The sequence below is a fragment of the Mus caroli genome, chromosome 2, assembly GCF_900094665.2.
Source record: "Mus caroli chromosome 2, CAROLI_EIJ_v1.1, whole genome shotgun sequence".
Taxonomy (NCBI): Eukaryota; Metazoa; Chordata; class Mammalia; order Rodentia; family Muridae; genus Mus; species Mus caroli.
In genome coordinates, this window is record NC_034571.1 from 97608061 (window position 1) to 97624417 (window position 16357).

At 46.9% G+C, this 16357-nt stretch overlaps 1 protein-coding gene across 7 annotated transcripts in view; it reads right to left on the reverse strand.

The window, feature by feature from the left end:
* Positions 1-327: 327 nt before the first annotated feature.
* Positions 328-16357, reverse strand: part of Kiaa1549l (KIAA1549 like) — a 271141-nt gene continuing 255111 nt past the window's right edge. For 6 of the 7 annotated variants that reach the window (XM_029474423.1, XM_021156233.2, XM_029474422.1 and 3 more), the window contains 4 exons: positions 14139-14236; positions 12272-12420; positions 10381-10532; positions 328-6335 (listed from right to left, as the gene is read on the reverse strand). In XM_029474423.1, coding sequence (XP_029330283.1) covers positions 6054-6335; positions 10381-10532; positions 12272-12420; positions 14139-14236 — 681 coding nt within the window. In that variant the 3' untranslated portion in view covers positions 328-6053. The remainder of the gene's footprint in view (positions 6336-10380; positions 10533-12271; positions 12421-14138; positions 14237-16357) is intronic. The other variant, XR_003835987.1, reaches the window with a different exon arrangement.

Below are 16357 nucleotides of genomic sequence, written 5' to 3' on the forward strand. Positions count from 1 at the left end.
ATCATTGCTGTTGGGACTCATCAGGAGCCCTTGACCTTAATGGGACTTCGTTCAGTTCTAAGAAAGCACACCCTAACAGACACTGGCTTTTGTCAGGAGCACCGACTGTGTCTGAGGTTATGTATGGGGACCACACAAAAGGGGAGTATTTATTTCTTGCCCATGATCCTATGCCTAAGCAAGCCTGGCTTCTGAGATCGCACGGGGGACTTCGAGGTCTGTCACTGCTTCGTAGTGAACCTCCAGTAGGCACTGTTGTGGGGATGGGTTGTAAAGAGACTCCATTACACCATCTGGAGGAGACGGAATGAGAAACAGGCAGGTTTTGGGGTATGAAAGCCTTTGTCATTTTATTTTACAATAAAAAAATTCTAACAGCATATGAACACTCTGTTCCCGGCAGAGGCAAAGGACATACAAAGTTAATTAGAAAGCAAAGCAACGGAGTAACGACAGCTACAGTCAAAGCTCCCACTCAGTACTTTGCCCAGTGCATCTAAAGTGGTTTGAGAGAATCACAGTCTGGGTTTTTTCCCACCCAGAGTCAAAGCACACGTGGAAACACTCACATACCCCCCAAACCTCAGGCGACAAACAGCGATAACAGCAACTCCATGGGGGCTGACTTTCGTGGGCAATTACAAACTGCAGAATTCCTTTATTCTTCCTTGATAACAAGTTGTGTCATTGAACACACTGCAACACAAATTAATTCAGTGGCTAGCAGGAGCTGGATCCAACTGAACTGTCAAAGGGAAGGTTTTCATAGTCAACCATTTCAGTACACTTTCCAAACCATGTTCAGTCACATTATCCACACCTTCCTTGTGGAGATAGGAAGTACCGATGTTAGTGTTTCCATTTTACCTGAGAGGAGTCACGGACCAGCCAGAGTGAGTCACTCCAGTTCTAGAATGTTCCCACCTCTCGGAGTCTCCAGCCCAGCTGCACTCCTCTGGTTCTGTTTGGTACATTTCCTTTCCCTTTCTCTCCTTAATTTACGTGAGGGTGGAGGCAAGTTTAGACCCAAAGAAGAGATGAAGGAGTGCAAGGTGAGGCCACGGTTAATTTATGTAAAGTACATTGGATGGCCTCCTTCCATAATTTACAAGAGTCCGAGCAAGCCAGCGGACGAAACAATTAGTTTCTAGATTTATCATAGGATGTTCTATACGTATAACATCTAAATCAAAATGGGCTTGACCTCTGAGGACAAAGTCTTCCTTCTCGAAATTTTCCTCCTCTTGAAACCTACAGAAACAAGCAACTCAGTATCTTCTAAGACAATTTGTTTCAGATACAATTATATTTCTTAATACCCCCTTTCAGTATATTTCAGTGCTACGTTTCAGTATTTATGGCCACCTAGATTCTGTAACAGTTCACCTAAGCAATCAGGAGCCCTTTCTGTTCTCAGAACGTGTCACTTCTAGCCAGAAGCTCAGAGCTACTGTGACGTCATTTTCACTTGAAACCGATTTTGTCTCAGAGAGACTCTATGGAGAGGCTCGTCAGTTTTCTCATCCATGCAAATGTGTGGCCGGGAGCCACATTAATAGCACCTGAGCTAAGATCATGCAATTCAATTTACAAGTATTTATTGTCTGCCGAGCTGAGCATGACATCGGGTTAACTGGGCCTTGGTCAGAGATCTCTTCTGCAGCCCAGCAGCAGTAACTAGTGTGGGTAGGGGTGGGAAGGGTCTGGGGGGAAGTCTGGCCAGTCTACCAGATGATCAGGTGTGTGCACTCTCACCTCACGTACAAGTGGGAGATGCCTTTTCCTCATACGGAGGGCCGTATCAAGAGGACTGCCCTCCGAGTGCAGGCTGCCAGGTGGTATCTTAGGGATACATATGGTCAGTTCCAATCTGTGGCAGGTTCCTTTAAGGAGTCCGGCCGATCATGATCCTTCCTTGGGGTACCAACCCTCAACTAGAGCCCCTGCCAAACGGGTCAATCCAGGAACCATGCTTGTATGACAGAGCCCTGCCTCTTTGCTTACAGCTGACTGGATGGGCACCTGCCCTGAGCGTGGCTTATCCACCACAGGCAGGTATGAACTCGATCAATCAGGTTCTCAAGCGTTTGTGTAAGGAGGCTCAAAGATGCTAGTTCAAGAATAGTCTGGGAAGGAGGAAAGGTGTGGTGTGAGTTCTGAGGTTGGTATTTGGTTCCATATGCATTAGTGGGGAAGCTGGATGGCCCAGGCAAGTGAGAGGGTGGTGGAACACATGTGCTGAGAGAGACAGATGGGAGCTGCAGAGGAGAGAGAGTGAGAGAGAGAGAGAGAGAGAGAGAGAGAGAGAGAGAGAGAGGTGGGCTGGCGGATGTCTCCCTTGCCCTTTGTCCCAGTCTCTTCCAGTCAGTCCCTGAGCTGGAGCAAGGCTGGACAGGTTTCTGGTCCTTGAGACTAGAACACCTTTGAGGGTGGTCACAAGCTAAACTGTACATTACACCTTAGGGAGTCTTGGACTGTACTTTGTAAGGGAAGTCCAAACTCTAAGATTGGGTTTAAGCTCAAACCTTTTTCTCGAACTTGAAAATTTCTGTTACATTCATTATTCATTGAACTTTTGAGTACTTGTGTACTCTGTGGGGAAAAATGGGGCTCATTTATATGAAATCAATAGTTTTTGATCTATTTCAAGTTTTGCCTGGCAGGGAAACATTGCTTTTACTTAGATGTAAGAATCGTCACGCCCCTCCAGTCTACCTTCCCCCACAGAAGGATTTCTTCTGAATCACAGATCTTACTATTTTCTTTCATGTATTAAGATTATTCAGAAATTGCATGTCACTTTTTTTTGTTTCTCTGTCTGTCTGTCTGTCTGTATGTCTGTCTGTTGCTCTTCTCCTGGGCTTTTAAAATAATGAGTGCACAGCGTTATCTTTCATGGGACAGTGAACTGCTTCAAACCCTTCCGGAGGTGATGTCCCCCCCATTCCATAGCTCACAGTTACCGTCCTGATGCTGCACAACCTCAGATCTCAGGTACCAGGCCACACAGCAGGCCTTTATGTCCCCACACTACTGGATCACCTGATTCAGTGACAGTGTCAGAGCATCCCTGCTTGCCGTTTTAATCCACGGTGCTGAATGAGTAAGTTACCCCCACAAGCTTCAATCGCAACTAAGGACATAGTTTCTTCAGTGGAACTCTCTGGAAACAGCCAAATTGATCATCTTCTCTTCCTCTTCCTCCTCTTCCTCCTCCTTCTTGGCAAGAGTATTATGGAATCTCACAGGAACCCTACCTATTTTTTTTTTTTTAACTTCTGGGCACAGTTAAAGAAATGTGTCCCCAACAAGTGTACAGGCAGTGTGGTGAAATGGAGAGCAGGCTGGAGCATGAGTCAGCAGGCTGGGGCATGAGTCAGCAGGCTGGGACATGAGTCAGCAGGCTGGAGCATGAGTCAGCAGGCTGGGGCTCCACCCTCCACTTGTCTGGAGTTTGGCTTCCTCCTTGTAAACCACTGAGATCCTCTATGGCTTCTGTGACTGTCTAGAAGGTCATGATGATCTGAGCTCACTGCTGCCTCCTCTGGGCTCCCTTGGGACCTCATCTCATTTTTTTATATCACGTGATTTTAACCATCTGAACTTCTCGGAGTCTCCTATCCGGTGACTTATCACCTCTATACCATTAGGAGACTCTTTAGAGAAAGAACAACATCTTAGTCCCAGGAGGCTTTAATCATTGTAGAAAAACATGAGCATAGTAATGTTTTCATTAATTTAAGGTTTTCTTTGCATAGACTTCTGGAACCCATGGTGTCTAGCTGAAAAGGGCAGCTGACTTACCATGCTCTATTTTAATTGTCCCGATGAACTAAATATTTTATGGGTTCTGCCAAGACTCCAGCGAGCGGCAGCTTCATCTTCCTAGAAATCTGGAGCTACACCACTGGTTAACTCTGGATTCATGATCTTTCTGGAAGTTACTGGAGCCCAAAGCTTAGACACTGTCTTTTTGAAGCATACATATTCTATGGTCTAGAAACTTCTTTCTCACATTCCAAGCATTTGCCAAGTCCACAAAGTCCCGAGTTGATATGCCGCATGGATGGAAAGCTGATATTACTGATAAAGTGGAGCGAAGTAGCTGGCGATATCAGTCTTACACCATTTGCACGAAAAGGCTGAGTTTCTTTGGCTCTTTGTTCATTCATGTGCATCAAATGCCCGTGTGGCTGGGTTAGGCATCGCATTAGTCTGTCAGTAAAATCTTGCACTGGCCACAGTGTTCTGCAAGCTGATTTCGGATTTGGACTACAACTGGCCATTGGTAGAAATATACCATATATACACATGGAAATTACAAAAATACATTTTATTTATAGCTGATTTCTTATTAAGTAACAAAAGACTAAGACTATGAAAGATCAACCAGCATACTAAAAGGGCGCTCGCTACCTAACATCATCCCCACAAGAGGCTTGTCTGGGGATTCCACAACATTATCATCTCTGAACATTCCAGAAAGGACAGTTTGCCATAGGGAAATAAAAACAGCTTCTTGGGGAAGTTCTGTGCTTTGACAGTTTGAATCTCCCGTTCTAATCAGTTCCAATCCTACTCTCCTCTCTCTTCCTTCAGTAAAGACCAAAGAAACTCATGAAGACAATGCATAGATGGGTTAGGAGGGACATGGGGACAGCGGAAGCAAGATGGGTCATGGGTGAAGGCTGGGTAGGACCATATTCCCCAATACACACCAAATTGTCCCACTGACACCATACATGGCTCCCAAAGCTAGGGTGGAAACTTAGGTTTTCCTTTTCTTCTGGTACCCCAAATCAGTTTTATTTGCACAAGAGGGATCATCTGTGGCTGGTACCCCAGAGCTACAAGGCAGTGTTTCCACCCAGGACTCTGCAGGCTGATGCTCCATACCAGGACATCCCTGCCGTCTCAGCAAATTTCCTCCTGTGTCCATCCACTATGGAGAACTGGTGAACTCCACAGACTTTTAAGAAAGATGCCTTAATTTCACATAAGATTTCCTACATTCAGAGGTTTCTACAAACAGAGGCTGCAGCTTGGGATGACTGTGGATCCACCTTTCCCACTTCTAATGGAATCAGTCATGGTCTGCTTCGAACCACTCAGCAATGCATGCTGAATGGCACTGTGTAGGAGATAGATCTTGTTAAAGTTGATGCATCTATTGTTCCCTCTGGATGGCCAGGTTCTCAAGCCATCCTCAATATGGACAAAGCAAAACCTCCACAAACAACTGCTTCTCTTTTGTAGGCTCCCAAGCCTCTTAGCACCGATTGCCTTTCATTTGGATACTGATTTGCAGGAGACTCTATTTCCAAAATGACAACACCTCTTAAACAGCCTGTCAACCCAAGTCTGCCATTCTGGCTCATTGCCTCTCTTTCTTGGCCTTTAATTAACAGGTGGGGGAGAAAAGGAGTCAGGACTATTTATAGGCACAGCCATTGGAACTGATTTCCATCCAATTCATTTGACTTTGAACATGAACCTTTAAAAGCAAAGAGAATCAAGTTTCTTGGCTTGAGAGTCAGTATCTCCCTTACAGACTAGAGGTGATTTTTTTTTTAAAGCAATCATGGTCATGGCTCAATGCAAGAGTACAGTCTGGTGGTTAATCACACTCCTGTGTTGCCTTTAACACAGAAAGAGAACATGCAGAGGTCACTGAAGACAGAGCAGCATTCTCTCCCTTCTGGTGATTTATGAAAATGGGACGTTGGACAGGAACCTGCAGGCTAGCTAGTGCCTCTCACGACTAGGGCTCCTTGGGGACTTTCCACCCACAGTCCAGACATTCAGCCCAACAGAATATCAAGCACAGGGTCCCTGTTAGGGACTTGTTGACCCACAATGGGCTGCAGAAGTCAGACTCCAGTTGTTCACAAGTTTCCTGCTTTCCTGCAGCCCCGCTGTTGGCTCTCAGAATCCGAGGGTGAGAAAGACCATGTCTATTGTTATTTAGTATCCAGAGCCTCCACACATTAGGGGAGAGGAGCCTGTTGGCTGCCTCACAGCCTTCAAGTGCAGAGCCCCTCAGAGTTGAGGCATTAGACCTGGAACTCAAACATGTCTGTCTGCTTCTTGGCCAACTTGGCTACTTCCTCTCGGATAGCCTTCACGAGGGCTGCAGTGGAGATGTTGGTCAACGGAGTGTCCGGAGGCTCATTTTCGGTCAGGCTTTGCTGTGAGGCAGCTGCAGAGGGGACAGGGGCCTGCTCTAGGCTGGGATGAAGGTTGGCTGGCTGGCTATACTGGCGAGGAAGCCTGGAGGGGGAGCTCTGTTGATAACGTGACCTGGGGTAGGCCTCGATGTACCCAGGAAGAGGGACCTGCACAAGAGGTTGGGAGAGAGAAGGCACTCAGGTTAGAAGGAAGCTCAAGGCATAAGATACACTCAATACCAGAAGCAGGAGGTGACTGAAATCAATAAAAGAGGTTTAGAGGGGAACTGTAATCATGGGCTATCGTGCAGCTATAACCATCCAAATTCTTTAGCAAACAGCTAGTAGTAGCCTTGGATCCAATAAGTATGCTGTCTGGATGAATTAAATAGATGTCTTTCAACTTAGCTGAAAACATTAATAATGTATTGGAGCTCACAGTCGAATAACCCTGGCTTTCTTTTTAGTTTAAGCACCATTGAGTAATCAGAACTGTTGCAATTTTTACTAACAACAATGGCTAATATCCACGGCGCCCTAATGGTTTTCACACAGTATCTCATTTAATTCTGCAAGCAGCAGTCTACTGGTAGGTGTCATTATCCTCATCTCATAGGTGAGAACAATGAAGCAAAGGACACGAACATCTAAGGAAACAACCACTAAGTCACCAAGACATGCTCTGTACAGGTGTACCTGACTCCAAGCACAGAGAATTAATTCGTGCACTATAGTGTTTTCAATATGGGTACACTATCACATTCTTGAAAAAAAAATAAAGTCCGTTCATTGAAAGTGAAGACATATCATTCTTTACTTAACTATATAGAAGTCTCTAAGAGTAAGGCAAATGAAAGGCTTCAAATCCAGAAGTGTCTTGCCCACAGAAACAGTACCATATATGGAATTCTGTTTGGTCCACAAAGACCTTTATATCCCCAGATGCTGGCTGGAAGGCTGGAGAACTGAGCATGGAGGATGCAGTGGGGCATACAGTGCCCAGTGCAGTGGGGCAGGCACAGAAAATGTGCAGGGACAACATTTCCAGGCTCAAGAGATTGGATAGGAAGGCCAGACAGGTGGAAGAACAAGAGCAAAGGGGAACAGAGGGGTGAGCTGGGTGAATTGTGTCCCCAAAGAGTCCTGTCTAAAAGCAACTGAATGCTCGTCCACCCGTATACCCATTGTGTTGGACACACTTGTGAGGAGTAAAGGCTGAGCCTCTGTAGTGGACCCGACGCCCGCCCAGGCATCATGTGCATCATGTGCACAGGTCCACTCTCCGTGCATCATGCTGGCCTTAGTGGCTCCTCCAGCCCTGTCTTCTGACTTCTGGGATTACAGACATGCACCACCACACCTGGCCTCTTTCTCCATTAACACACATGCTCATTTGGGGCCATTGGGGAGGAGGGAGCAGGATAGCTGACTAAATCTCTTCAGGCTACCGTAACAAAGTTATCACTGGCTAGGGAGCTTATGAAGAACAGACAGTTATTTCTTATACTCATGAAGGCTGGGGACTCCAGTGTCTGGTGAGAGGCTCCTTTCTTAACTCCCGCCTTTTCCTGTCACCCACATGACTGAAGCAGCAGGGCAGCTGTGTGGAGGCTCCTTCTATAAGAACATTAATCCTATTCGCAAGTGTGCACAGGCCCACCCTCACAAACCAACCACTTCCCCAAGACCTACCTACTAAAGCCATCACTGTACCATTGCAGAATTTGGAACAAGAATCAGGTAGAGGGATACAAACATTCAGACATTTGGGATGGGAGGGTGTACACGGCAGGATTGTGGCTACTCTGATGGTCCCGCGAGAGGGTAGGATTCTGAGACCATGGGCTGGTAACCCTTCATGGGTTTCAGCAGAGGAGAAGCCAATTTCAGCAAGGTCTGGGTGGATCTGGCAGAAATGGGCTCTGAGGCTGCATCAGTGGTCCAAGTGAGGCCAGGAGGACCCACTCAAAGGAAATAATTGGATTGATGCCTTAAGTTTGAGTTTGGGGTTTAAATTTCATCACAGGACTTTGTAAATAAAAAGGGAGGTGAGTGGGTCAAAAAGCTGCTCTTATCTCTACTCACAAGGACTGGAAGGCTTCCCCTGCACTATGGAGGAAGCCCAGATTTGGACTGTCTTGCATATCCAGCCACAAGAGCTAAGGATATATGAGTAACAGGAGCTGACCAAGAACCAAGGTCAGAATACAGGAAGCCTTTAAGGTCACGGCTCAAGTTTCCATTCTTTCTGAGAATTTCCCAGCCTGACACCAGCCAAGTGTTTCCATGCAGTTTCTCTGGTGTGGCGGACATTCCTCCTGGGGCCATCACCACCTGTCTCAGGCCATCAGTGTTGTGAAGGCAGGCTTCTTCCACCCCCACTTTCTCTCTGTCTGTCCCATGCTAACAATTCTGCCTAGTATAATTCTCCTAGAGCCTGGAGTTCTGAGCACAGTTAGGAAATCTCTGAAGGATGGCCAGTAGGTGCCAAATGTGTTAGGAGGAAGCTGCTACATTTCACACTTAGCTAATGGCATGAACCAAAGTAGAGTAGAGAGAGTCAATACACAACCCCCTCTGTGACATCAAGCCTTCATGCTAGTGGCTAGAATCAGCAAGGGACAGCCCAACTGAGGGTGTGTGTGTGTTTCAGGAATGGAGGAGATGAGGAAATAGACTCTTTGTAGGCTAGCACCATTATGCTGTGCTGGCCAGACTCCAGTGCAGCAAATACTATTCCTTGACAGACATCACCAATCGATCACACATAAGCTCCTGATAAGTCTTTGTTGTGAATCTAAATGTAAACTACACTTCACAAGCTCACGTATTTGAATTTGTTCTTCAGCTAGTGGTGATGTTTGGGAGGAAAAACAGTGCACATTCATTTCAGAAGTATGCAATGTGGCATGCATTTTTATATTTTAGAAACCAAAGTTGTAAGCTTTGGTCAATAGCAAGGTTTATACACATAGAATCACCACTGATGTTGTTGTTGAAACTTAGTGTAACTTGCTGCTGCAGGGTATGGTGACCACAGGGCTTTGGACAAAGATATTGCCAGAGTCCAGTGTCAAGGTGTTTCCCAATGCTAGGAATTTATTCCAAAGGCAGAGACCAATGCTGAAAGTGACTAAAGCACGCAGGGAATGTCAGGTTCAACTGGGCAGTAGCCTTCCCACTCTATATCAGGTGAGCTTACTTAGGGACCAGACAACCCACTAAGGACACCATAGGTGGCTCTGCTTTTTTATTTATTGTTATTTCTTGCATTAGCATGTCTGGTAACGCCAAAGGCAGTTATCACATTCCTATATGGATTGAAGGGAATTCCTGTGTCACATTCCTATGTGGACTGAAGTGAGACAGCAAATGACCAGGACAAACAAAGCATTGGGTAGAAGTCAGGAGGAAGTCTTGGATCTACCATACAGAGGTTTTAGGGTTTCTGAGGCTTCATTTGCTGACATTTGATCCAAACTTTTATCGAACGTGACAACCGAAAGAAACAAGTTGATATACACTTCAAAGTGTTCGAAAAATATGAATTATAACTCTGGTCCTCGCTCTTTTCTAGATGTGTGGCCTTAGACATCATCATGTGACTAAGCCTCAGTTTCTTTATCTGCAAGATGGGAGAAGTCATGAGACTCATAAAACTCACTTGATCAAATTGTTGTGAAGATTAAATATGACAGTTTAATGAAACATCTAGCATGGAGTCTGGCACCTTCACACACACAAAAACTAAACAGATGGTAGTTACTACTATAAAACTTACTTGGTTAAAGCCACCCTGCTAGGAAGAGGTTCAATGTGTGCTAGAAGACAAGTTGCAGATTCCTCCATCCGAGGTCACATGCCTTACCACGCCACCTCCTTTAAAACTACTCACTTGATCCACCAGCATGGTGAGAGGGTCCTGAGAGAACCAGACACCAGCATGGTGGGAGGGTCCTGAGAGAACCAGACACCAGCATGGTGGGAGGGTCCTGAGAGAACCAGACACCNGAGAGAACCAGACACCAGCATGGTGGGAGGGTCCTGAGAGAACCAGACACCAGCATGGTGGGAGGGTCCTGAGAGAACCAGACACCAGCATGGTGAGAGGGTCCTGAGAGAACCAGACACTGGTCTTTGTCTTTCATCTCACTTTCTCCCGGAGGTGTGCCTAACAAGGGGAGTTTTATGAGAGCATCAGCAAGGGTCTCACCGAATCAGCCCACTGGCTCGGGAGCTCATTCTCTCCTGCATAGGACATCCAAGCCTGGCTCCTGTAGGATGAGGGTGGTGTTGGGATGAAGTAGCCGGTGAAGCCGGGTCTGTTGGCAGCTGGGATGGCAAACACTGCTGGCACCGTGTTACCTGCACAGAGGAAGTGGGTGGGAGATCAGGAGAAGCTGGACTCTGGATCTAGACTCAGACCCAGCCAGAGCTTAATAAACTCCATTTCACAGACTACCTGGCTGCCTGGTGGGACCAAAGTCTCAGTGAATCAGGCCTGACATGAGATGCATGTTCTGGGCTATAATTTCGAAGCTGCTCCATATAAGGCAGAGGAGACTCAGGTCATAGGGACTCCATCTAATGTAGAGCAGAGTCCTGGTTACAGGGGCTGAGATTCTAGATAATGCATCGGCAAGGAGGGTAGCTGAGGTGGAGGATACCTGGCTTTCTTTACTGGAGCTCTTCCAAGGTTACTGTGACTGCCAAGGGGAGCAGGTGGCGCTCTACTCAGGGTATTTGGTATAGAGGCCAAGTGGGGCTAAGGTCCAGGCTGTGTTCTCTTTGTAGGGAGTGGGTTTGCATCCACCTTTTTTCCACTTCATGAGATGCTTCATGGTATTAACAGTGCCTCCCCTTTCCCACCCTCCCATCCCCTAAGAGGAAGTCGAGAGTCCAGCTGGCACCCTTCCCACTGAGCCTGCATGGGCTCTAGCTCAGGAGTCTGGAAACCTAGGTAGGATTCTGACACTGGTCCAGGCTAGGGGATGCAAGGGAACAGGTCATTGTTGAAGAAGTAGGGGGCCTCATTCAGGCCCCATCACCTGCCTAGTCAATATGGCAGGCATCATGTGTTGTGGCTGAGACCGGCTTTCTGGGTTTTGAAGGTCTGACTCCCTGTATAGAGCCCCTGTCCACTCCCTCACCTTATCCCAACAGCCTTGACCTTGTCCAGAGGAGAGCACACCTTGGTGCAGTACTTTCTTCCTGGGAGAACTTATGGTTTTAAAGATTCAACAAAAGCAATCAAAAGAAATGGATCTCACCAGAGGAATTCCTGGAAACCATGGTTTACTAAGTGTTGGCAACCAGTGCTGGCAGGTTTAGCTGTGAGGGTATGGCATGAATACAATAAAAATTCAACCAGGTCACGCGCAAACTAGGGCATGTGCAAGCCTCCAATTCCATTTTGGCATTGTCCGTCAGTGAAAAACAAAAACAAAAACACCAAAAAACAAAACAAAACAAAATAAAACAAAACAAAACAAAAAAACCCAAAACCCCTGGAAATGACCCTTCTGTCATTTCCAAAATGGACTGTGGCAGATGATGTCACAGGGCACCAACATGGGGGTGGAAATGAGTGGCTAACTGTGCTTATATAGCCTTTTGGAGAAGCCCTGCAAACTTGTTGAATCAGGAAAAAAAAGGTGCAGAAAGAAGTATGTAGCGTATGATTTGTGAGAATTTAAAATGCATATAGCACCAGCATGTACCTTTGCATAGGGTACATAGCATAGCATAGATCTAAAACTTAAGAGTCGGAGGACAAAGGTCACCTTGGGGAAGGATGGCTATGTGTGTGTGCTGTGAAGGTAAAATAAGCAGAAACCTGAAATACAACGACATAGTGACACTACTTTGACTTTAGCATAACTAGGAATTTTACCTAGTTTCAGCCTTCTCTCCCTCCCTCCCTCCCTCCCTCCCTCCCTTCCTTCTTTCCTTCCTTTCTTTCAAAGTAAAAATCAGTGTCTCCTTTGGTTGATGCCAGTGAGGTCAGAGGACGCCAACGTGCAGTGGCTCTGGTTCCCGAGGGTGGCGGTTTGTGTGGACTGGGAGGATTCAGCACAGAGAAAGGAACTTTCTCTCTGGCTCACCTGAGTAATTTAAAGCCGACTGATCCAACTGCGTCACGGACACGGGACCTCTGGACACCTGGGCAAATGAGGCACTGTCATGCAACTGGGTGGGCTCAGGTCCCGTGGACTCCGCCATCCGGGTCTTGCTGCCGATGTCTGAGGTGGACCTGGGCAGGGCGGAGAGGCTGTGTGAGCATGGGTGGAGGGGCCGTGTGAGCATGCCTCAGGCATTAAACAGTCACATTGCACTTAGAAGTAGCCTGAAGCCTTCTAGCCCCATCCTCATGAGGTCCTGAGTCCAATTTGCCCCATTTAGCAAAAGGACCACTGGTGGTGTCAGAGTGGTTGGAGGCTTGGAGACCTGCAGTAGTAGGGTTGGGTGGGGTTTTTTTTTTTTTTTCTCTCCTGTTTGAGGTTAGTTCTCTAAGGATGGTTCTGGGTAGTAGAAGATTTAATTTCCGTGTAATGGCAGAAAGGCAATTAGTTCTGGGTATTAGCTGGGGATGGTAGACCTAGAAGTGATGACATCAGCAGGAGCCAATGAGATGGACAGCTTTCCCTCTAAAGTGTATTCCTGGTCTAATGCTCTGGGAAGGGGAGTGACATCCTTGTGTTGGTGAGGATGGCGGATGGTGCAGGAGGTGGGGGTGGGGGATTGGAAGAAGAAATGGATAGATGGATGACAGCTATCAGACACCTACCACAAAGGACCTCTGATCTGGCACTAACAGGAGTAGCTCAGCCCCGTCCACTTCCACCCCGGCCCCATGCTTCCTTAGGGAGGCCAGGAAGATCTGACAGCACCGTTGGGTGGGATAGCCAGTGTGGGTGTCTTCATTTCTCATCCCCCCTCCCCTGCCTGTTTGCTCCCACAGTCCTGTTTCAGAAGACCTCTTCTCAGGGGAGCTCCCAGATCTTGCTCTCACGCACCGCTGAGAGCCCTTCCTGAGAAAACCTAGAGTCTACAGCTAAGGGGCTAAATCAGGGGCCCAAGAGGCAAGGCAATCTGCATGGAGTCACACTGCAGACCTTTGGCAGATCAGCTTCTTACCACCCACCAGGTTGTCACTGGCCTCAAGGGGTGATGACAAGCCAGCTTGACCCTGAACCATCAGAGCTGAAAACAAAGTCTCTTTCTAGGGAAGTTCACTTATTAAAAAACAAAACAAAACGAAACAAACAAAACTTCACAAAGTCCACGCTTGTGGCCCATAGATGGGCTGACGAGTATGTTGGGTAGGTTGTAGGTCAGGGCCAGGACAGTGACCTACGCATTCCCCAGGATAGGGTCATCTTCTCCCTGGGCATCAGAATTCCTTCCCCAGAGCTCCTGGGTTTTCTATTTTTTGTCCCACTTCATTAAAGCTATGTGCTGGCTGCATCAGTAAAAAACAGAGAAGACTTAGCAAATGCCCAGAGTACTGAGTTGCATGAGTTCAATCTTTCTCTCTGTAAAGTCAAGACTGGGAGTGGGTACCCAGACCTATTCACTCACCCGGAGACACTGCCCTATGAGTAACAAAGGGAATTGTGGGTATGCAAACTCGGCAGGAAGAAGCCACACCTACTATTTTCATATCTTCAAGGCCCATCTTCAACGGGCAATCAAGGTACAGGGTAATCAACCTCCAGTGTTTTTGACTGTGGGATCTCTCAGGGACTGTCTATTTAGAAAGACACGCAAATTGTTCAGTGTGCTGTAGTCTCTACTTGCTTCATGATTCTTCTATGTTCCATTCACACGGAACCACCTTGAAGAGGGGCAGGAACCAATAAACTCATTTGAGTTTACTCGTGCAGCATGCACGGGATTCAACAGACCTGGGGAGGGGTAGTCAAATATTTTACACATATCTCAAACAAAGTCAAGAAAGGAATATGTTACCTCCTGAGGGAAGCCACGGCCACAGGGCCTGTTCGAGGTGGAACTGGGGGTGGGGGAGAGCCCATGACCATTTCAGGAAGCTGGGAGAACCTGTAAGCCTGTGAAGAGACAAGCAAATTAGAGAGAGTTGATAAAACCCAATTCACTCAGCACATAGCTTCTTCTTTAAAGAGGAAGTACACTTCCAATGGCCAGACTTTCCTCTTTCCTCATAGGAGTTCCCTAGATCTTCCTTCAGGCAATCCCCGGTCTGATCACATACAGTCTTTCCAATCATGGCTGATTTGCAGGGACTCCTGCAGCCCCAGCAGCCTTAGAACACACCCTCTTTAGGACACAACACAAAACACAGTGTTGTCCCGGGCTGCTTCCCCGTACTGCAGGAGTTTTTCCTGGTTCTGGTTCTGCCCGTACCTCCTTCGTTTACACTGTTCACTCTGTCCCACAATCCTGTAGAAGCCTCTTTGATCTGTCGAAGGAAATAACTACTCTCTGGCTAAATTACATGGCTGCTTGCTTATTTATTATCTGCCACCAGCTAGACTGTAATCTGAGGTTTTAAGGGCAAGATTCTGTTGTCAGTAATTCCATGCCTGGATTAGTGCCCGATACATACAAGAAGATCAATAAATGATAGAGTGGAAGAGGAGCGAATGACTCATTGGAGGTGGCTTCCTTTGTCATGGAACACAGGCTTAATGTGGGGAAGGAATGGATTTGGGGGCAGGCGGATCTGGGGAAGGGACTTTACACTCCCAGGTGAGTCCGGTGACTTCTGTGGACTTCAGTGTCCCTTTTGAAACAGAGACATTGATGCTGTACTGAGGGCTACTGAGAAGATTGGCAAGGGCATGTGCACGCACAGACTGCAACGCACAAAGGCACCTTTCCCAGATAAGGGATGGGCACTATCACCAAAGCAAGGACTTTAATCCACATGTGAGGGTCTAAAAGCAGGACAGACAGGATCAGAGAGGGTCAGGCAAAGGCTTACTGTACTGAGAGAAAAATCTAGAGAGGCTCTTGGTGTAGACAAAACTCAAATTGCCTTTTTAGGGCAGCGTGCTTGCCAGCCGGACTCTCACAGAACATGAAGCCAGATCTGTAAACCTCAAAGCTTTGGGATAAAATGCTGCAGCCAGGGTAGGGCATAAACAGGATTCCTTGAGCTGAAAGAGGTCTCCCACCTGTCTCCAGCACTACAAGGAAACAGCCTACCCACATAATAGCAGTGAGGCCTTAGAGAAAACACACTTTTTAAGTGCACCATGAAAATCATGAGCTGTAAGGGAAATCTCTGAGGACAACCCTGGCATCCTCCCTCCCCTGCATCTCAGCAAACAAACAAAACTGTGAGCTGACATGAGATGTGGAAACAGTGAGCAGGAAGCACATGCAAAAGATGGGGCTGCCAAGAAGACAAACTGGGCAGCCCAAGTCCGATTATGAGATCAGGTCTCTGCACCGGGCAAGCGGAGGCAGCTGTGCCTGGCAGGCCTTGGCTTCTCCTTGGGAGCAGAACTGGTGAGGTTCCAAGGAATAGATGGAAACACCTGGAAATTCTCTTTGGAGCAGAGTTTCCCCAAAGTAGGCTCACAGGATTAGCACAATTAAAAATTAAATGCGAACTTGTACTACAATCTGGAGCTTATGAAGTGTACCAGAAGGGTAGAATGAAAGTCAGTACCAAAGAAGCAGACACAGACCTTTAAACACTTTCAAGTTTCAGCTGTCCAAACATAAAACAAAAAATAACATTGTAACAAATGGTTTTAAAGCGTTAATTGACCTGGGTGGATGGTTCAGTGGTTAGGAGCACATACTATTCATAGGCTCCAAGTTCAATTCCCAGCACCCGTATCAGGCAGCTCACAGCTGCCTGTTACTTCAGCTCTAACACCCTTTTCTGGCCTGATGGGAATTGCACTCACATGTATAACAAATTCGCATTCTCACATAATTTAAAATAAAGATACATTTTAAAAAGTATTAACTGACAAAATTGGGTTGTCACTAGGAATGATAGAGCATACTCAAAAGACAACTTTCAGATGTTAAACAGGGTTCTTGAGATAAAGCTCTCAGATGTCAGGGAATTGAAGTGTGCATTAAGAATTAATACACAGCCGGGCGGTGGTGGCGCACGCCTTTAATCCCAGCACTCGGGAGGCAGAGGCAGGCGGATTTCTGAGTTTGAGGCCAGCCTGGTCTACAAAGTG